The 23,457-nt window shown below is 41.5% G+C and overlaps 1 protein-coding gene across 16 annotated transcripts in view; it reads right to left on the bottom strand.

Moving 5' to 3' along the window:
- RABGAP1L (RAB GTPase activating protein 1 like) overlaps window positions 1-23,457 on the bottom strand; it is a 248,469-nt gene that overhangs the window by 45,756 nt on the left and 179,256 nt on the right. For all 16 annotated transcript variants that reach the window (XM_035537617.2, XM_035537610.2, XM_035537612.2 and 13 more), the window contains one exon: window positions 16,719-16,847. In XM_035537617.2, the coding sequence (XP_035393510.1) occupies window positions 16,719-16,847 (129 nt within the window). The remainder of the gene's footprint in view (window positions 1-16,718; window positions 16,848-23,457) is intronic.

Genomic DNA, 23,457 nt, shown 5'->3' on the forward strand with positions numbered 1-23,457 from the left:
ACAGCAGCTATTACAGAGAACAGAGTAATGAGAACAGCAAGAACAACGTGGGTACACATTTCATGGAAATAGGAGCCTCGAATAGGAGTTTTGAATGAAAGATTTCTCCGGGTCACTTAATCTGGAGCCAGATTGCAACAGCTAATTGGTTTCCACTGCTAAATGCATATGAAGCTGGTCCCTCACAGTTGTGGATCCCCGCTCCACAACCAGCAGGAAGGTGGTGCAAGAAGGCAGGCAGGTCAGGAAAGGAATGCTAACTGGACCTTTCCCCTGCTTTTTACACACAAAAAGAGCAGCGGTAACTTGTTTTACAAGCCATCATGTTTTGTAGCAGTAAATTACCGATTGTAGAGTACATTGGCCGTTTTCAAACCGCATAATTACGGGCATGATTTCTGGGTCCTTGGGGAGCTCCACATGTTGAGGCACCTCTGGCAATGTTTTGTTTTCCTATTTGTCTGGGGTTGGAAAGAAGGCAACTGAGGCTTCCTGATTTGGCAAACATTTAGGAGAGATGCCCTCCATTTCCTTAATGAGCCTATTAAGAGAATCTATCAAAGGTGTAAGGATGAGTCTCAGAGGAAAGAAACACGGAGAGAGAACAGATTGTCCTGAGATATTCACAGTACATGAACACAAGAAAACAACCTATAGGCAACTATAATTGGTTGGGAACAATGTGATCATGTTGCTGGAGAAGTACATCAATCTCATACACCTGGATGCTCTTCCTTTTTGCTCGGCCAAAGAGCTGTGTCTGAGCATACAGCTTCTGAACTTGAGCAAAATGAGTGACTTAAGAGAGATGTGCTTATTTCAGGTCATATGAACCAAACACTAACAAAACTCAAAAGGGAGTTAATTTTCCACCTTTCCTAAATGAATCTTTGCCAACGTGCATTTCAGGTTTTAACCTCCCCAGAGAGTTTAAAAAATGTTGCTGTATTCATACAAATATACTAGTTATAGGGCAAAGCAACACACAGCAACTGGCTCACATCACTCTCTACCACACAGGCTTTTATTTAAAAGATTAGCTATGACCCAACACTGTTCATTTTCCACTGCTTAGCCCCAGTTTACGGGGAAGCAGTCTTCCTTGCATGGCAAGCAGCTGCCTGCACTGCCTGCAGAGGCCAGCTCAAGTATATGCAGGATAGAGAGTATATTAAGAGCAGAAGAGAAGGGGAAGCTGGAAGAGCAGACAGGATCAACAATGCTTAGGAGCTTGAAGGACGAGATGTATTAAAACATATGCTTATTTCTCTTAAAATGTCATTCTGTCAACCATCATGGTTTCCAGACTTTCAGAATTTAATTATGTTGTAATTACTTCCTATTTGGACAAGGCCACAAAACTAAAAGCTCGGTATCTTCTTGGACAAGGCCACTAAACTAAAAGCTCAGTATCTTCCTACATTACAGTTTACTGTATGTTCTTTACACTTCTGTAGCAGCTAAGTTTCCTTTCTTTATGTCAACAAATTTGCCTTTAGAATAAAAATACCAGTTTAGGTCCATTAGTGTAGTGTAGGGTGCATAAAAAGGTTAAGAGTCATTATTACTGTTATTTCCAAAAAGTATAGACTTGCTTATCCTCCTGTTAATCCTTATAACTTGCTTTTTATCATAAAAGCAACAAAAAGAAAACAAATACAAAACCCAGACACACCTAACCCTAAGGCAGGTGCTTTTTCAAGCTCCTGGATGAGTAAGGACCTATGAAATCCTTCACCTCACTTACTTGAAATCATTCTTCATTTTTTTCCACCTCTCCCCCGACCCCAAATTCCCATGATGGTACAAGATCTTGTATAGCATTCTCATACTGTGGATCAAAGGCTGGAAACCTGTAAGGCATACAGGTAAATAGTTCACTTGTTTAAACAGGTAGTCTGTAAACATTGTTTGTGACACAGTAATTCTATCAGACATTATTCTTACTGAAATGTTGTGGATGTTACAATAAAGAAAGCTGGAAGGAAAACAAAGAGGGACTCCTGGCCACTCCCAGCAGAGCAGGGTTCCTGATGAGCACTATGTGCGCTCTCAGCCCAGCACTCAATCTATAAATGTGCTGCTTGTTTCCTGCTCACTTAGGCCATTAGGGCCTCAGTCTGCTTCCGGAGGAGAAGCTGCCAGATGGAGAGAGATTGATGAGCGCAAGCAGAATGCAAGACGGATTTCTGGCACGTTCCACAGCCACCTGTCCTCCTAATTCACCTCGGAGTGAATTGGTGGTGTCTGTGATGATCCCTTTCGCTTCAGGTCAGGAGCTACTCTGCTGTCAGAGAGCAAGAGGAGGAGGATTTTTGAGGGTTACCCAGTCCAGGCAGCACCTCGATCCCCAGCACACCCTCCTGGGGCCACTTCCTCCAGTCTTCCCCAGGCATCTGTTGGTCGAGTCCCGAAGTGGTCAGGATTGTCACAGCAGCTGGAGAGAAGGCTCTGGTGCATCTCAGGGCAGAATGACAAAACAGGTTGCAAAAAGAGATTCCACTGGGCTAGAGAGTCACTGCCTTGGCATGAGCCCATCATCAAAGCACCCTGCTGGGGGAGACGCAAACTGTCCCCAGCAAGATGTACTTTCTTGATCCATGTCCTTCCTCCTCAGAAAGGAACATTCCCTGCTTCAAGCTGTGCTTGGAAAAGGAAAGAACAAATTATGTACACTTGGAGGAAGTTCTTTACAACACACGCTTGAATTTCACCTTGTATTACAAGAGAAACAAAGCCCAAAGTGCCTCTGAACATCCTGCTGCTATTCAAAGTGATGAGATTTGTGTCCATATGGGCCTATGTAAGGATGACTGTTTTCTTCCTTGCAACCAGTTTGCTATGATCTATATTCTGCAGGCATCGAACTGCAGCTCCTCAGTGCAAGAAGCTCCCTTTCATTTCTACGTCACAAATAAAGAAATCACATGTACTATTTTCAGGACTACTTAAAGTAATACAGCACTGAGAGGGTGATGATTTTTCTCATTTCTGACAGGTCACACAGATTGCAAAGTCATCAAAACTAACAGCCTGACAATATTTTTTTCTTGTGCCATTAACAGTGGAAAAAGAGCCTAAAGTGAGGAAGATAGCTTATCAGAAGATGCAGATGTTATTGAACACAGTATCTTGCAACCAGCTACCTTTGGGAAGAGAGGGAGCATGTCAGCGTGAGCAGGCAGGACGAAGCATTCTCGTTAGCCACTTAGGAATCAAAGCCTTGATCCATTTCCAATTTCTTCCCTGACTGTTGACTAGCTGAGATAATCGATATTCCCTACTGTGTAAGGATGAAGCATCCCATGAGGCACAATCAGGTGGCTTTCTCAGACTGCTGTAAAATTGTTCCTCAGGAGGACGGACAATAAGGTCATTGATCTTGTGCTCTAAGCTATGGGTTAACAAAAGGATTTCTGGGATTAAGAAAGAACTGTTCAGACAATCACTTGACTCTGCTAAGAACTTTAGCTATAGTTTTATTTTTCTTAGAGGTCAAGGCCTCCAAGCTATGTCAGCCACATCATATTTCTGTTCATGGAAGCACACCTCTATTTCTTGTTTGGGAAAGGAGCGAAGAATATTCCCCTACAGTGTGCTGAAATGTGCAGATGCAGCTGGGCTAAAGGTCTGCTGAAGCTGACGGGTTTGCAGCTCTGTTGTCACAGTAACTGGGTGACTCAATGTGACATGCTGTCTTTGGGCCTGAGTCATGTATGCACACTGAATGCGGCCTACATTTCCCAATTTAAGAGAGTATGTATTATGCTGATTAATTACTCAGAGATGAGATTCTCCGTTGCTTGGGTGTTTTGTGTTTTTTTTCGCCACGGCTTTTGACTAACTTCACTCGCAGAGTCAAATTTTGGTTTAGAATTGTTGTCAAGGAAATTGAAGTAAGTAAGCAAAGAAGTTGAAAGAATTATAAACAGATATGAAACCACTACGAGGACTGAATCTTCATCTGCTGCTTAAACAATTGAACAGAAAAATCATTGATATGTTGGCAAGGTTTCCCAACGACCTGACCCACAGTAACGCTTTTTAACTTTTTCCTATCCTTTTACTTTTTGTTGTGGAGATAAGGAACTGGGGAAGTGTAAGCAAAGAGGAGTAGGAACCCCTTCCCAGCCCCCCAAAGCCCCCAAGAGTTCCTCAAGTCCTCAATACACCTGCATTTATTTAAGCCCAAACACAAACAAATTAAATTATATAAACAGTTGAACCCTATATTTACTACACAACTTACTCTCCACAAGAGAAACAAGCCTATAACATAGCAAAATTGAAATGAATTAACTTCAGGACACCATAGAATCCTGAAGCAAAGCAACAAGAAAATCCTAAAAATGTGAATATTGCCTTACAAAGCACTCAGCTAAACTTCTACTCCAGTAGCTGCATATTGCTTAGATAACAATCAAGTAATCACTCACTGCATTTAACTTAGAACCGTATCAATAATGGCAAAAATAGTACCCAGGTTTTGTAATGGGAAGTTATTAATAGGGACTTCAGTTCTAAAAGCTGCCGTCACTGCAGACCTTTGCATTTATAAAATGCATACTGCCACTTTTCTATACTTAGTTTTGTTTGTACACTTATTTTTAAAGTGGAGAACTTCAGCTGCAGGTGCCTGAGAAATCGAACACCAGCAAAAAACTGCACAAAGACACTGTCCTCAGAGTCTTTTCTTTGTTTATTTGCAAAAGCTCTGGGGAAAAAAAAAAAAAGGGAACATTGTCAACCTTTGTCTTTTTTTTTTTAACTTTATTTATTATTATTATTTTATTCTTTAAAGTTTAGCTTTAGGTCTCAGTATGGCATAGTGCTTCAGAATTCTGTTACTTTATTTAATTTCTCAGATAACGGACCAGACCCAACTGCCCTCTACACTACACTGAGAATGAATCGCTCATTTTTTCCCCTAAGTCACCCCATGCAGTAGTAATTGACTCTGGATTACCTGAGGTTTGTTTAAGTCAGGACTCGTTTCCAATAATTTAAGCTTTAAATTCTGTAACATCTTTAGAAACGAAATAATCACAGTACTTCTGACAAAGATGCATATCGGAAAGGTTGATCAAATATGACACAAGGCAGCTTGAAACTTCTGCCAAAATGTAATCTCTTCCAAATGCAAATTATCTAAGATTTCTAGACATAGAAATAGACGATAACTCTCTTTGCTAGCAAGGAGTTTACAACAGACAACAGAGCTTTTTCCCCCACCGTTCAGAAGGGAGAACACAGAATTTATCTGGGTACAGGAACTGAGCTGTAAAAGAATAAAGACACTATATTCTGTGGGGTCCTGCAGTTAAAAAATGGGTTATCACAGACAAGACAAAGACTTAGGTTAGCAAAGGTTTCAGCATCTTGGCACCAGGGTCTTTTGTATATGAAGAAAGATTTCTTCCAAGTTACCTCGGAAGTAAGCTGTGCTGCTTACCACTGAGATGCTACCTGTTTCCTCAGGTCTGACTGCTTGAATGAGTCCAAGAGAAGCAGAGATGAATTTCCACCTCCAGGAAGGTTTCTGCCTTCTTAAGCCTGAACAGCTTTGCTGCTGCTGAAGGAATGTTTGGCCTATATAAGCATGGGGCTCATTTCTAGACATTTCTGAACCTACACTTTTAACTACGTCTTCCTCCACAAAACATGAAAGCCTAGCTTTTTGTTTATTTTTCAGTCTGGTCATAAGTATCGATCCTGGGATACATTTGTTTTTCCTCTACAGCCTCTTGTGCATCGCAGAAGTGTCTAAAAGAGAAACACATCTTACTGTGAACAAGAGGTACTGCAAACCTGCTGGACTTCAACATCACAGTCTTTCTCCATATTCAGACTCAAGGCATCCCTCAGAAGAAACAGTTACAGGTTGCTCTTTTATTTGGGTGTTTTTTCCTTCAAAGGATGAGAGAGTTTAGACTTTCTCTTCTAAAGAACAACTAAGATGACTATTAAGCTCACAGTGTTAACTGTGACTCTATATACTCTGCAACCACCTGTCCTTCAGACCACTGGATATAGAAAACTTTTTGTACAATATCCAAACTCGTCACCATACAGGAGGTTAGTCAGGACCTAACAAAATCTCCCAGCCAACCTGCATATGGGATTCAAATGTGTCCTATCGAACCTGGGAAAAAATTTCACTTTCTCTTACTCATAGAACTGAGTTATTTTAGACAAATCGTGTCAAAGATGACAGAAGACAGAAATGTCAGTGAGAGTCCATGCCACCTTTATCTATTGTTCTCTGTACTATTTTCAGCATCCCTTTCACAAAGAGGATGGAAGATTACATTTATTTTCCCCTTCCTCTCCAAAAAATCTGGAGTTTCTCCTACAAAAAATAAAGCTTCAATTTAAAATCGTAGTAGTTTTGCATAATCCAAATGAGCTTTTTGGAAATACAACATGCAATGAAATACGTTTGCTAGGTTTGACATGCCCAGTCATTCTGAATTAAGGTCAGGTTAATTTAAGGTTACTCTGGAGGAAAGCAATCTCTATAGATAATCTGCACCTCTGTGCTATCCATCTGACCCTATGGCTGCATCCTCCTCCCGTGTGAGAGCTAACAATGCAGGTTCAGAGAGAAATTATCACACACAGATATTCTGAGACATTACTAGAAAAAGCATGTAGGTTTTCTTGAAGAAACAGAGGAGTTATTCATCCAAGATCTGAGGATGCAAAGGAGTTATTATTCATGCAGATGGAAAGAGCCAGATTCAAGAAGCTTGAGCCAAAAGACCTTCTGAGCATGCCTTCCTTCTGTGGGTCTGAAAGGGGAAACATCTGTCCTCCTGGACGGCTGTGACTCCTGACAGCATGAAGCTGAACAAAATGAAAGTTAAAATACATAGAATATACACTACCTGCGGCCTGCTGCACCATGGAACAGTTTTCAGTTGTCAACGCTTGGAATATTTTCCAGATGTCAACACCTTACTCAACTAAACTTACACTATCCAGTGCAAATCTTTTAATGATATATACTGTCATACAGTTGCTGGGAATCTGGACAATGGATATTTCTATCCAATTTTCCATCTCAAACTTATATAGTACTTTAAAAACCCTTACCTTCAACACTCTTCTTGTTGATGGCATTACTCTGAGAAGTACAAGTACACATGCAGACAAATGAGTACTACAATGACACTAAAATTTGTATTGAATTTGTATTCAGTCTGGTTGCAAAGATACTTTAGATGGTTAAAATGTGAAAACGTGATTATATGCAATTATTAATAAGAAAATCATATTCTTTCCCTGTTGATAAAAATTACCAATAGACCTGATTCAATTTACAATGCCAACTCAAAGCAAATGAAAAAAAAAAGAGAGAGAGAGAGAGAGAGAAGTTTTCCTAATGTTTATACACCATGAAAATCTAACCTCACTACTGAATGCAAGCATCATGTCTGCTCACTGGAAAACCAGATATGTAGAGTTCAAATAAGTATTTCATAGCTGAAAGTGATTTTTTAAATGCATGACTCTGCCTACATTGTTAACATTTATCAGCAAGGTGACAATAGTATTAAACATCTAAATCCACTGCACCACTGTTGCCACTTTAATATGATTTTCAGATGCCAGGTCATCATGCTGCATTATACCACAAAGCCAAGCAGAAAGGAAGAAGCTAAAGTTGAAAACAGAGCACGCATTAAAAAACATGACCCTCCTTACAGCGACAATAGGATCCTGCACTACAGAGATAACAGCGCAGACATAAATGGAATTGATCATTGGCTTTTAATAAGAAATCACATCCAGACACAGCAGGGTTTTCTACAGATCTAAACACAATTCTTTTCAGTTTGGTTTGGTGTTTTCTTGAGAAGTTAATAAATAAGCAATTTTTTTCCTGTCCTTTATATTGGAAGATGAATTAGATATATTGCTGGAAGAACCAAAGGAATAAAAAGCTTGTGCAGTTTCAGAGCCTTTCCACAGTATCTCTTTTGCTTTCTGCTGCATTTGTGTTGCTTTACCATCTCTCACAATAGCAAGAAAACCTGAGTAACTAGATAAATACACATATATACATACAAACCCAAAGAGAGAGGATGTACTAGAGAGAGAACAGGAGAGCAAGTGAGGTATTTTTCCTCTTTTCCACTAAAACTGACATAAACCAACAAGTAATTCCTTGTTAAACCATGCCTGCAAAAAGCTGCTTCCAGATAAAACAGCAACAGAGGTGTGAATAAAGTAATTCACCCACAACAGCAAGGCGTTAGCTTCAAAACATCGGTTTGAATTCAAAACATTGAAATAGCGACATTATTAAAGTAAGTCTGTTTTAAAACTACACAAAGAACTACCCTGAAAGGAGAACTTTTGCACAGCTCCTGCTACCGACCTTCGGCTCTGCTCATGCAGTTTCTCCATGAGCCAAGACACAGCTTTTGTTACAAGACCAGCTGTGGGGGTGCTCAGCTCTGGTCAGCGGCAGGCCCCTTATCTAACATGGGGCAGCTTCTGGATTCTTCTCGCAGAAGCCACCCTTATGGCCCCCTGCTACCACAACGTTGCCAAGTAAACCCACCTACACACTGAAAAAAGCCACCATTTTTTTTTCTCAAGGCCATTTGCTTCTGAGGTGTTGAGAGCAGCAACCCTGTAGCACTGCTGGGTCTGCTGAGCAGCTGCATTTCCTCCAGTGAGGGGAGAACGCTACATGGCTAGGAAGTGGCTTCTCCTATAAGAACTTCAGTCTGCCAGGTCTTTCCAGCCACTCATGATGATGACAGAGTAGAAAAGGTGACACTGCTATTCCTGGGCTACATAAAGGAAGGTGTCATTGCAGCAGCTGCCCTGTAATCACACAATCTGCCCTGCAGGTTCTTTTACTCAGTGCTTGTAGAGCCTCTCCCATGGCTTCCCCCAACCTTCACAGGCCCAGAGAGGTGGCTGCCTACAGTGACGTTCCCGGTAGCTCTCCATTTACCTGTCTGCTGTGCTCAGCTGCAGGGCATCTCTAGATCTGCAATGTAACACAGTTTGAATGCCAACTCCTTGTCTTTGAAAGACCCCAGGACAGAAATGAGCAGAACTCTCTGAGTTCACTCAAGTACTGTCAAACCAAGACATTTCCCTACGGAGAAAATCTCACAATGCCCCTTACTTTGTCCCAATCTACAGCTCAACTGACTGAAGTCAAGCGTAAGAATAGAGGTGATAGGCTTCCTGTATTAGAATCAAACAACATGACACTTTCCTTAGGACATACACAGATCTCTGCAAGAGAAATTGTATTAGGAGATGCAAAACGTAACTGAGACGGATTGAGCTAGTATGTGAAATGTGTTGTTGTTTTAATAAAACAGCAACATTAGGTTTAACCTTCATTCGTCTAGAATAAACACTTTCTTTCTTCATTCATTCATCACACTGAGTTTCCAGACACGTAGAAAAAACTCTGAATTCCACCATCACCCCAAAAGCATGAGCACAAAAAGCACTGTTCATCATTCTAGGGTAACTCTTTATCACATATCACATAATATGCAAGATGCTCTGGTCAGGTAGGAAATTATCATCCTCAAGCCCATTTTTACAACTGTAAAGCTTGCTGGATGCTCTGGGAGGAATATGCCCCTCCCTCTGTAAAGGCCATTGCAAAATGGAAGGTATGGTCATTACAGAGCAGAAGACCAACAGGAAACAGAGGAGGAAAATCTCCCATTTATTAACTCTAAATTTAATCTTTTGTCATTTTCATCTTTTATTAAATTTTTATTAGCCCTTAAATTAGCATCTGACATCCTACTTAGAGGATTAATGTATTTCTCCTCTGTTTGGCTGTTTCTGAGCTGGGAAATTTATGCAATGCAGGTCTCTATCTACCGTAAGAGTCTCAGCAGATATCTTCACAAATTCAGTCTCTTCCACCTAAATAAATCTTATATTCTGCAAATGATGGATATAATACATCAGCCAGGTATCAGTGGGACCCTACTCTGCAATTATCTAACACACATATGTGGAAACCAAAAGGAAGCTTCTTAGGCAATATTATTTTATAGTATGAATTACTACAGAACATTCCTAAACCATGGAATTCTATCCAACGATCACATGCCAGGAAATACTGCCGTTATTTCTAATTCCACTGACTTTGATCACAATGATTTCCTCAGTGGTAAATGATGGAAATTCAGACCTGGTGGGTGATCACCATGGATAGTCCTTAACTGAATAAGACAGGCTCTAGCACATTTTAAATACAATTTTCAATTAATAGGATTTTTTTCTTTGTATTCACAGAATTGTTCCCAAGGAAGAGTTTGATGCTAATTCTTTTAAATTTGTTCTTAAAATAGGATGACAAGACTACTATTTCCAATTTAGCACCTTTAAAATCTAAGGGTTAGCTCCTGAAATCATGAGTTAAACTTAAGTGTGAAACTAAGGGGAAAAAACACCACGCCTTTTTTCTTTTGCCTTCTCTAGAACCATGACAGAGCTCATGGCAGGAAAAAAAAAAAAAAAAAAAAAAAAGCAAGAGGTGGATAATTACTTGTTAAAGCTCCCATTTTGTAGTAATTTGGGAATTTAAAAAAAAAAAAGAAGAAATATTGGAAAAGATATAGCATGAATATGAAGTCTGACTACACCATGACTGTTCTCAAGTTTTGATGCCTCAGTCATTAGTTTACAAACCTAAAACACTCCCTGGCACTTACTGTGTGATGCTTACCCTACAAACATCTGGTGTTTGGTCTACAAATACTAATACACTAGTGAGAAGCAGTGGAAGACACACAGTGCCTGATTTATACAACAGAAAATACACGTTTAATGGTTTTGTTTGTTGCCTTTTTTAACAGAACAGGTTTTGCTGCATTCAACAAGACAGCCAACTATTCTTCACGTAACCTCTGCAGTCCCTTGGACCTCTTGTAGTGATAACTATCAAGACCGTAATTTCTTATTTGAGCATGTCAACTTCTGTAATTATTAGTTCCTGTTTGTAAATAAAGAGCACGTTATAACTAATTAAAGAATGACAGAACAATTGAGGTTGGATGGGAACTTTGGAGATCATCTTGTCCAGCCCACCTACCCAAAGCAGGGTTAGGTAAAGCTGGCTGTTCAGGACCAGTTGTGTTTTCAGTATCTCCACAGATGGAGGCTCCACAACTCCCTTTGGACAACCTGTTACTGTGTCTGATCACCACTGAAGTTAAAAAATAATATATCATCTGCAACTCTCTGAGGATTCTTTTTGCTCTATCCTCCAGGTCATTAATGAAGAAGCTGAAGAATATCCCAGTATCAGCCCCTGGGGTACAACACCAGTGGCTGGCCTCCAGCAGTTCACCCTGCTAACCACAACCTGTTAAACTCAGCAACTGAGCCAGATTCCAGTCCACCTCTTCATCAGTTTGTTTATGAGGATGTTATGGGAGACAGCGTCTTTCTGTGCTTGAGATAAGCAACATCCTCAGCTCTCCCCTCATCCACCAAGCCAGACATCTCATCATGGAAGGCTATCAGCTTGGTTAAGTATCATTTCCCATTCATAAATCCATGTTGGTTACTCCTCATCACTTTCTTCCTCATGAGCTGATTTTCTTTACTGCCTATCAAACAGTTAATGTGCCATCTGCAGTCAGAGGTCACGCTCCCTTGATTCAGACTTGGCTCTCTAAAGACATTCTACTTGGCAAAAGTGAGAAAAATGATCCAAATAAATAAAAACTGTGAATGTGAAGTCAGTTCAACCCTTGTGTTTTAATTTAATGTGGGACATCAAGTTAACAGAGTCAAGGCACCACATAATCACTCAGTAGGGATGCGTAACAAATACTGAGAGCAGTCTAAAAGAAGTACGAATGGCAGCATCTGCTTGCAAAAGCACTAGAAGAAACAATAGAGACAGGGCTAGGAAAAGGGCAAGCGCTGACACACGAGGACAGAAGAGACAGCAGCCCAAGTGGCAGATGAGGAGAAGCGTCCTGCCACACCTCGAGCAGAAGGCCGCACACTGCTCAGGCCCCACGAGAGATGCCCAGCCAGCTGGAGAGGGCAGCAAAGCCGCCACGCACCAGCCCTGCCACCAGAACAGGCCACAAGCCTCCAACACACCCGCAAGGAGGAAGCAGAGGCAAGGGGCAGCGACGTGACTGATCCAGAGGCTGAAGGAAGCAAGCTTTGCGGGAAAAGACTGTGCCGTAAGAAAAGTCCCGCTCTTAAAGAGGGCAAAAAACTTGCCTAACAAGCAGTTTATTGACGTTGGCCAAGAGGAACCCAAGAGACATAGTGAGGACGTTACAACCACCGGCCCTCCTCACCACACACAGGTGCACCTGGCCAAGCAGGAGGCCTGGTAGTGGTGAGTGCGTGGCCACTGGCGTGTGTGAAATCCATGACAGAAGGAGCACAAGTGAGTGAAAACAGATGTAGTCCAAGTAAGTACCACCCTCTCCTCCAATAAGATCTCGTGCTGGGTTTTGTTGCATTACATTCATGTAAGTCTTCCACATTTTCTGCCACTTTTGATGGAAATGGGCACTGCATTACCCCACGTGCAGGCTTGTGACTCAGAAAGGCAGAGAGCTGCTGTAAGCAAACCTTCATTCACTGAACTAAGATGAGTCATGACCCTACTTCAGACCACCTCAGTTCTCCATGAGAGTACCCAGATGCTACTCACTGATTTCAACATCCCCCGATGTCCAGAGTTCCTCCCATAGTTTTCCAAACTATGCTATTAATCCTGATGACAAACAACTAAAAATCTCTGAATCTCAGAACACGCCTCTCCACAGGCTTAGTTGTTCTGAGCCTAACTATCAGAAGACTGCTCAGGACACAGTTTTGATCCCCTGCTACGTCTTACGCTGAATGAAGGAATGCACTGCGTGCCCAGTGAGCAAGTAGAACCCAGCTAGACTCCTTGCAAGGGTGGGCTGTCATTAACACAGCAGAAGGTAGCTTGAATCTTCTACTGTTTCCCATCTCTGCTAATCCCAAATCATAATTCTTGATCCTGAATCCACCTACAGGAAATTCTGAGGAGCTCAGAATTTCACTCCCTCCTTTTAAAAGGCCCCACGTGCTGAACCCATTCAGGGCACTATGCACTTACCATCTGCCTCAAATGCATTTCAAAATACTTTCCAATAAAACACATCTTAGAAACACATACCCAGTACAAATTGAAAAATTCATGAAAAATATCATATGGCTTGCAATGTATTGTACAAGAAGAAAATTAGAAAGGCAAGCCCAAGAAAATCGATAAACATCTATTCCAAAAAGTAGCATGAGGAGTTCTATTTTAACCTCTCATCAGAAAAATATGCACTCAGTAAACAACATAATGTTACTGTACTTGATAAATCCTTAAATTACTCATTTTAAAGAACTGAGCAAAGGACTGAACACTAAAAATGAAACTGTAGTCTTTTACTCCCAAATACTCTCTTTCAGCAACAGAGCACAAATCTCAAGTCCAATTTTTACAGATATCTTTTCACAAAACCTTTTTTCTGTCTGGAATAAACATTAGTCTGGCACGGCCCACTGTCTCACATGATCGTAGAAACATTAAGGTTGGAAAAGACAAGATCATCTGATCCAACCATCACCCTATTACCAATATCACCCACTAAGCCATGTCCCTAAGCACCACGTCCAACCTCTCCTTAAACACCCCCAGGAACGGAGACTCCACCACCTCCCTGGGCAACCCGTCCCAACGCCTGACTGCTCTTTCTGAGAAGAAATGTCTCCTCATTTCCAGCCTGAACCTCCACTGGTGCAACTTGAGGCCATTCCCTCTTGTCCTATCACTAGTTACCTGTGAGAAGAGGCCGACCCCGAGCTCCCCACACCTTACTTTCAGGGAGTTGTAGAGAGCAATAAGGTCTCCCGTGAGCCTCCTCTTCTCCAGACCAAACAACCCCAGTTCCCTCAGCCACTCCTCATAGCCTTGTGTTCCAGGCTTTCACCAGCTTCGTAGTAAAGACAGATGCAAAGAAGGCATTAAGAACCTCAGCCTTTTCCTTATCCTCAGCAATCATGTTCCCCCCTACATCCAGTAAAGGAATGAGATTCTCCTTGGCCGTCCTCTTGCTGTTAATCTATCTCTAAAAACATTTTTTGTTATCCTTGACCACAGTGGCCAGGTTGAGCTCATACTGGGCTTTGGCCTTCCTGAGTTTTTCTCTGCATATCCTGGCAACTTCCTTGTACTCTCCCCACATTGCCTACCCCTTCTTCCACCGGACATAAACTCTCTTTTTCTCCCGGACACTCACCAAAAGTTCCTGTTCAGCCATGCCAGTCTTCTTCCCCGCTGGCCCATCTTATGGCACACAGGGACAGCCTGCTCCTACACCTTGAAGACTTCTGGAGGAGCGTCCAGCCTTCCTGGGCCCCTCTGCCCTTCAGGACTGACTCCCAAGGGGCCCTCCCTACCAGTGTCCTGAGCAATTCAAAGTCTGCCCTCCAGAAGAACAAGGTAGCAGTTTTATTGACCTCCCTCCTGACTTCAGAAAGAACTTTACCATTTTGTGGTCACTGCCCAAGACAGCTCCCTACCACCACATCTCCCACCAGTCCTTCTCTGTTCAGGAACAGCAGGTCTAGTGGGGCACCCCCTCCAGTAGGCTCCCTAACCAGCTGAGTCAGGAAGCTGTCTTCCACGCACTCCAGAAACCTTCTAGACTGCTTCCTCAGGGCTGTATTGTATTTCCAGCATATGTCCCGGATGTTGAAGTCCCCCATGAGAACAAGCGCTGGCGATTGAGCAACTTCCACCAGCTGCTTATAGAACGCCTCATCTGTCTCTTCATCCTGGTTTGGCGGTCTGTAACGGACCCCCACCAGGATGTCCACCTTGTTGGCCAAGCCCCTGATCCTTACCCACAGGGACTCTACCTTATCATTCCCAACCCTGAGCTCAACAGCATCAAAACACTCCCTAATATAGAGAGCCATGCCACAGCCCCTCCTGAGTTGCCTGTCCCTTCTGGAGAGCTTGTAGCCATCCATTGCAGCACTCCAGTCGTGGGAGTGGTCCCACCATGTTTCAGTGATGGCAACTAGGGCATAGTTTGCCTGCCGCACCATGGCTACCAGCTCCTCCTGTCTGTCGCCCACGCTGTGTGCATTGGTGTAGATGCACTTCAGTTGTGTCGTGGCCCTCACCCCCAACCCCAGGGCTGCTTCCCCAGGCTCATCTCTATCAAGTCTCATTTCCCCCCTGTCCCCCTTCATACCTAGTTTAAAGCCCTCTCAATGAGCCATGCCAGCTCCAGGGCTAGAATTCATTTCCCCCTTTGAGACAGTTGGGACCCATCAGCAGCCATCAGGCCAGGTGCCGAGTAAACCTCCCCATGATCAAAAAAAAACCAAAATTCCTGTGATGGCACCAGCCTCTCAGCCATGTATTGACCAGCTGGGCCTTCCAGGTCCACTCAGTATCCCTCCCCACCACTGAAGGGATAGAGGAAAACACCTCCTACGCACCTACTCCATCCAGTAACTGCCCCAATCCCCTGAAGTCCCTTTTGATAGCCTTCAGGCTTCTCTCAGCAATTTCATTGCTGCCAGCCTGAATTATCACTAACGCGTAATAATCAGAGGGGCGAACAAGGTCAGGAAGTTTCCTGGTGATGTCCCTGACCCAGGCCCCAAGCAGGCAGCAGACTTCTCTAAGAGTAGAGGCCGGCCGACATATGGGGCCCTCTGTTCCCCTCAGAAGGGAGTTGCCTATGACCATTGCCCTTCTTTCCTTCCTGGTGGAGGAAGTCTTGAGGCATGGAGTTGACTTTCTTGCCCTTGACAGCCTCCTGTGTGGACTTTCCCCCACATCCTCACCACCCTGTCCCTTGAGCTCCAGGGCCTCAAACCTATTGTGTAAGGGCACCTGGGGAGGCGAGGCGGGTAGGGAGGGGGCTCACCTGCGATTGGTGTTTTAATCAGTATGAAAAAAATACCTTATTTAGCAAACTATGAAATCAAGCAGCACAAAAGCAAGTGAATAAACACATTGAGAGAGATATAAAGCAGAGTGTCAGAGGAGCAATCTTTCTGTTCACACGGTCTCATTATGGTCATGGTCTCTCGGCCCATTACTGGACCACACCAAACACGCATTTCCCATCAGTGCTCACACTTCAAGAAGTAACAAAACCACTTATTTCAAGATCAAATGTTAAAACCCATCCCATGGCTCTTTCTTGGGTCATCCTCTGGGTGTACAGAGTACATCTTCTGGGCGTCTTGGTAGCATAGAACATAAAAAAGATGTTCTGTCTTGGTAAGCTTGATAGACCAACAAAACTAAGTTTCTACTCCACTACAATTGTTTTATACAGAGAGTGGCATTCTGCAAATAAATAGCTTCGGGGTGAAACAAATAATATACAACCATGATGATCATCAGATATTTGATTCATTGTTTAGTGTTATCACTATAAATCAATGAATTAGCAAGTTTTGACCATTCCATTTTTTGATCGTAAGTTTACTATTTTAATTATTAAGCATGTGCCAAAGCTCTGTGCTGTACTTTCTTTAAATATAACAAGTGTGTACAGATATACATATATATACAAAAAGTAATAAATTAATGATTTCATTACTTTACTTTGCATGTGCTACTGTCATTCTTATACACTGTACCTTACTTTTTCTGTAAGAACCCTGGGTGAATGAGCGGAAATGAAAATTGCCCTTACCTTAATGTTGCAAGCTTGTTCCATCAGTCTCCTGGCGTTCTCCTCAGCTCTGTATCTCTTGGGCAGCTGAACCCTGAAGAATTTTAAAGCTCCTTCAAAATCAGCTTGTAGAAGGTCCTCTTTTGAGGTCTGCAATTAAACACAGAGAACTACTCTAAACACTGAGAACATGTAGTCATGCTCTTTTACTGGATTTGTCATTTACTGACTGCATTCCAAACCACCAAAATTCACATTAGCCCAAAAAACATCCTCTTTAAAATCGGCTCTCTAATCCATTTCTCATAAAACAAGACAGAGGCTAAAACTTATCCCAGGAATCCCAGGCAGAGCAGCACAATCAGAGGACTACAGCACATTAATGTATTTCATCCTTCTGTACCTGCAGGGTAAGAAAGGGATTCTGGCTAAGCCTGTCAAGATGAAACTGAGTAAGGGGAAAAAAAACAAAACAAAACAAAACAAAACCAAGCAAACAATAAAAACCTAGGAGAATCTGTAACATTTTTAGAGAGCTTACGCTTTAGAACATCGCTGATTTTTATAATGCTACCCTAAAAAGATAATACATAGATACATAGATATGGTTGCAGACATGAACAGCAGAAGCAAAAATGCATATGACTCATAAGAGGCATCAGCAAGTCAATGTGTAGAAGTCTGTGACACAATTTCTCAAAGAACACTGTGCCAGAAAATGTTTCACATGTTTATTTCTATATCTCTCATAAGACTGTACCTCTCGCTGTGGTATCAAGCCTAACAGGTCAGAAAATGTTAAACACTCAGCATTAATCCAGTTCTGCTACTGACGGAGTAATATGATTCATGGGTCAGGGACAAACGTATTAATTTTTGGAGATGAGAGAACTATACCAGGAGATTTTATAGATATGCAAAAGCAAGCCTTTAGACTGTTCCTTTAAAAGGTTCACAGAGACTGTATATCCAGACAAGACATTCAGGACGTCACCTCAAAATGTGAATGTCTTTTAAACCAGAAGGAACAAAGGAACACATGCCAGTGTACAGAGCAGCACCACGGAGGCTGGAGCTGTGTACCATCACACTTCGGCTGACACTTCCAGAGAGACACAGGCCCCTTTGCTGAAGGGGCTCCCCTTTCCTTAGCTAACTTCTCACCCACCCAAAACCCTTTGCTGCTTCCAGACAACCTCTTTCCAGCAAACACGCTGCAGCCAAACACACCAGATCTGGCTCTGCACTGGAAGAACTGGGAAAACAGCAATCCTTGTCATGAAAGAGGTGAGACTAGATGAAGTCTTATTTCTCCTGGGTGTTAAATTTGTTTCAAATAAGTAGAAATAAATTTAATTCTCACTACAACAGAAAAAAATTACTAATGGGTTTTGTTTACAAATCCTCCCTATGTATCATATTAACTAGTTTCAGTAGCTCATTTACATGAAAATAATTAAACCTACTATGTAAAACACTTTCTTAAAAGTACAAGTATATTGCTTCCCAAAGCAAACTGAACTTCAGTGTGGTACTGTAGATATTACGAGCATGCAACAGCAAGCTTCCAACATGGCTTGACATATTCCACAGTCCTGCTAAAAATGCTACAGCAGCCTGCACAGAGGGTCCACAAAAACATAGCAGTTTGACCAAGCTTTATCTGATGGGGAAATGGAGAAGGGTTTTTGAATGGATTTTAAATGATGAACATAACTGGGAACCACGGAATTTAAGAGGGCATTTTCATGGTTATCCAGCATTTCTGATAGCGGAGAACATGAGCTGACATCAGAGGTCTGCCACCCAAGCACCCATAATCATCACTGCTCGGTGTCCAACCTTCCACTATGGGGATGGCACAGCAACGTGTCCTTTGGCTTCCTCAATCAAGACCACATAAGAACAAAATATCCATTGTGCACATTTATCTATCGCCCTATGTATTTCTGGAGATGATCATACCGTACACCCTGCTGAAGACTTACTAGTAGTTTCCGCTACATTAATCACAAGGTAAGAGTGAGAAAACTCTAAATGCAGCTGAAGTTGCTTTGGCAGATCTGTTTCCCTTTGACTGCAGCATTTTCTAACTTTGTCTTCAAGCTGCTCAGAGTTCCCTCAAGATCTCTTTGATCCTTCACTTGCAGCCAAGGAAGCTGCTGGGTCATCACTACACGGACACAACAAAAGCTGCCTTCAGGACATGGATGAGAAATGCTCAGTTTTACAAACTCTCACATCTGATTCTGTCCACAAAAATTTGGCAGAAGGACTATCTGGCTGAGGCTCCATCTGACAAGACCGATGTCATGTTGACAGAGAGCTGGTGCACTTAGGTATCTAATGAATCAGACCCACTCGTGAACATAGCTATGGCCAACACATCCATTTCCTCCTCTGCACGCTGTTTTTCTTCTGGAGAAGGTTTAGTAAGGCTGTATACGCTTTCGCCATGCTTGAGGCTTTGTCAGTGCTTCGGATGCACAGCGGGCAGTATTTGGGGCGACCTGCTGGTACCAAGCAGTGCTCTGTGCCAGAAGCCGCACTGACAACCGAGCCATTTTGGGCAAAGTTCAGCTGGGTAATGGTGCTAGAAAAGCAGTAATTGGTTTAATAACCAGCCAACTCCAAAGTGATTTCCCCCCTTCTCTCTCCGTGATGCTGACAGCTGTGTTTGCCGTATGGGTCAAACAGATTTCCCTACAACATTATACATTTGCCCTCTTTGGAGTCAAGCTTGCTGCTGCATTTCCAGTCCCCTCTTCTTCCTCGCAGCCTCTCCCGGCCCTGGCCACAATTCTGACCAAGGTGCAAGGGCACACCAAGCAATGTGTAAAACCCCTGTGGCTACTGTTATCCGTTTTACGCAGAAGGTGCTCAGATAGTGCAATGCTGCAAGCCAGGGTAATCTCCAAGACAGGCTGCTTGCTGTGTGCTTCCAACAGAGTGGGAGGGTGTTTTTAATTACGACTTCTGGACACTCGCTCCCAGCACTAAACAAACACCAAACACACTTTTTTTTTGCCAAAGTTTTACCATTTTATTAGGAGATGAGCTATCCTAATTTTAAGCAAGTATTTTTCTAAGGGGGCATGACTAGAAATTTTCATCTGAATTTTGTATTTCATTTTAACTTTTCTTAAATTTTTCTAAAAAAGTCTTTTTCTAAAAACTCCCATTGAGAGTTTTGAATTATTATTTTTATTATCATTTGAAATCAGAGGAGAAAAAAAAAAATTAAAAAAATGTTAATAATCAACAATTAAATCACCCCACTAAACTTTAGAAAAGCAGATGCACCTACCTTTTGTGTCCATAGCACGTCATTAAAAAAATAAATGCCATAATGACAGAGGCAAATGTGTCAGAACTACAGTGATTACATGTAAAAATTTATAGTCAGATTTATTTCCCCAGGCTTTTGTTTGAATCACTGCTAGAATAACATTTTAACAACACCAAAACAAATTATTCTCATAATATCGAAGCTATTGAGAATTTTGAGATCTCAACCCTGAAAAACTTGTAGTCAGTGAAAATCTGGTAAAAACCATGGTGAATCATGGAAATGAGAACTTCTACGATGGAATCTGCTGAAGTAGGATTACAGTCATGGGAGGTTATAAACCAGAATATTATATAGTTCAATAAAGTGAGAGGTAGACCCCTAACATTCAGCTCTTCCTACTTTGCTGAGTATTTTCATTTCATTAAAATAATCTGTTGGCCAGAAAGTTAGAGTTTCACTATTAAAATCAGAAGAAATCAAAGTAATCTTTTGAGAGCAATGTTAACCGGGTTGTGCATTTTGTACAGTTTATGCTTTTTTGTCTAAATTATGCAAACAAAGCTTTTCAGGTACTAATTAAAAACAGGAAACAACAAAAATCAGTATGTGTATATAAATACATATGCATATACATTTTTTATACATATACGATATATGCAGTACAAAAAGTGCATAGCATTGTTGTTGTTTTATTATTCACATTTCTTGACATTTTGTGATTTTAATCAATAAATCATAAAGACATTTCAGGCACCTTTTGGCAGCTGTTTGACAGGCAGAGATTTGTAAATTTGCTGGTTCATGTCACTCAGCTCATGGATCTCCTGAACAACTCATTTCAATAAACCATCTGTAAGTCTAATGAAGCGATAATTCACATTTGGCAGGTACATTGTATTTTGGGGCACTTGGGGACTTCAGGGAGTTTTTTAATATTCAAGTCGTAATTCTTAAATAATCATATTTTTGTATAAAATATATAAAGAAAAACAACAAGTAAAAGACGAGGCGCACTAAGAACTATGAACATAACGTGAACTTCCAATGAACTTCTGAACCCTCAGCTTGCTTTTTAGGGTTTGGCTATACATGTTCCCTCACATGTCCTTCCCACATCACTTAAGTATTTCAATATGTTCATAAAATGATCTTAATTGGATTATTTGAAACTTAGGAAAAGCCCTTTTGCAGAATTAGTCAGCAAACTTTCAAGTCAATAGACAAAGTCCTGTGAAATTGCAAAGTTCTGAAAAACAGATCACCTCAGCTCTTTTTTTCTGAGACTTAAATAATGTTTTTATTATTATTATTATTATCATTTTAAAGTAAATAGTGTTACTACTGCCATCTCCAAAATACTTAGGGAAATGTGATTAAGACATAGGCTTGGCTTTTTTCTTTAATTTAATTTTTCTGTCTTCAATTATTAATTCTGCAGTCTCATTCCTTACTGACTGTACCAACCGAATCTCCTGTTCCCACCTGGGAACTTATAGAGCAGAAGAAATTTCAGATCAACCACATGGCACTTCCTTAATTTAATTCTTCCTCTTTTACACAAACAGATAAAAAAATTCTGTAGTGTTCTATGCATACAGTATATATATGCAGAATTTCTATAGAATGTGAGTGAACATAAAGTGTGTGCTTTACAATCTAAGGAATATGGATCAGGTACAAGACAAAGTAAAAGGCAGAGAAGAATCCAGCCATACTCTACTCCACTATTAAATTTGCTATCAGAAAATTCAAAATGCTTACATGTACTTTTACACTAATTTTGTAGACTATAACATTTAATCCTTAACATGCACTGTGTGGTTTTAAGTTCTTGTAGAACCTGCAGTGTAACATGAAGGTATGGGAGGTATTTTTTCTAACCTGATGGTTCCCTTCCCACTGGTAGCAGCAGACTGCAATGCTGCATGTTGCACAATTTTGCGCTGCGCTGCCCTTTGACCTGAGATCTGTTAAATGGCTCCAAGAGGAGGAAGATGACCTGCTGAGCTTCCAAGGAGCACCAGGAGGGGTGGACTTGGAATCCAGGCCGGGAACAGATGGACTGGCAAAGCTACCCTGCCACAGGCGCGCTGGCATGCACTTCCAACACGATCCATCAAAAGCCTCTTTTTATTGGTATCACTTCTATGCTCTTTGCTGGGAAAGCTATACTGTCACAAATATTTTTTTTTTTCTGTTAAAATCTGTGTTCTCTGTAAAACACAGCTCGGTATAAAAGTGTCACGGGAAAAAAATATAATCTGGCTATAGGCAAAACTTTTCAGAAGGCCTAGCTGAGGTTTTGTGCACGATGAGTTGGCATCCAGCAGGGATCCTCTGCTTGCCCACTGCCTACAGACAGTAGTGCACCTCTGCTCGAAATTGCACCAGTGTTTGTGTGCAGACCCAGACTTAGGAAAGGTAATGTTCATTCTGCCCCGTAAAATACTGATGAATGTGTGCAAGAGCAAACAAAAAATCTCCTAGCTCTACCCACCCACAGATATCCCCAAGGGGAAAAACCCACACAGAATTAGTGCTGTTCCACTTGCTCGTCATCACATATAACTGATGCCAGTGAGTAGGTGATCTGAATTTTTCTGAGGTTACAGATTATGTTTTTCAAATAACACTACAATGGTATATATTCTGCCTGTCATAGGTATTTATTCCCCAAACCACAGCAGAGGAAGATGCTTATGTATGCACAAAAGAATCTAGTTCTTAATTTTACGAAAGTCCAAGTAAGTATCTTTAGTTCTGATTAAAGTACAAATTCTTGGTCCTCAGGCTTTTCTAATTTGTTTAAAAATCATCAGAAACAGCCTCTACTCCTCCATGGAATGGGTATATGTCAGAAGGGATATATGTCAAAAGAGGTATATTTAGCTAATAAAACCTGGCAGAAAACCACATTCATTTCACAAATCAAGGCTCTTTAATAACACAAGCATCGTTTGTATTGTTTTGCCTTTTTTCTCCCCCCCCCCCCCCCCTTTTTAAATAAATAAAATAATGTCATTCAGCAAAGCTCAGATATCTGGCTGCTGAAGTACACTGAATTCCCTGGTATGCCCTATCAGGAGGGCCAGCTCCAAAGCCTGATTAAGTCAAGTGAAAAAGAGCTTTGTGTTTTTGCCTCTGCTTCCTTAGAGCTCATCACAAGACAATTCAGAATGATTTGGCAGTCCTTGCCCAGGAGACCAACAGCACTAAAGCAGCAGGATGGGATGGAAGAAGGTTTAGGTGCACTTTGAGCTAGACTGGCATAATGCTTACAAATACAGCAGCTTCAGCCATGCATTATTAGCCCTTACGGCAGGCACTACGCCCAATTCTACAAGTGCCTGTAGGTATCCAAATTCATCTTCACTTTACTAGCAATTTAAGACTTTGCGAATATTGTACCTACCATCTCACAACGTTTGGAACACACAGGCTCAGCTACCCGCTTTTTCTTTTCTTTTT

Source organism: Cygnus atratus, chromosome 8, assembly GCF_013377495.2.
Source record: "Cygnus atratus isolate AKBS03 ecotype Queensland, Australia chromosome 8, CAtr_DNAZoo_HiC_assembly, whole genome shotgun sequence".
Classification (NCBI taxonomy): Eukaryota; Metazoa; Chordata; class Aves; order Anseriformes; family Anatidae; genus Cygnus; species Cygnus atratus.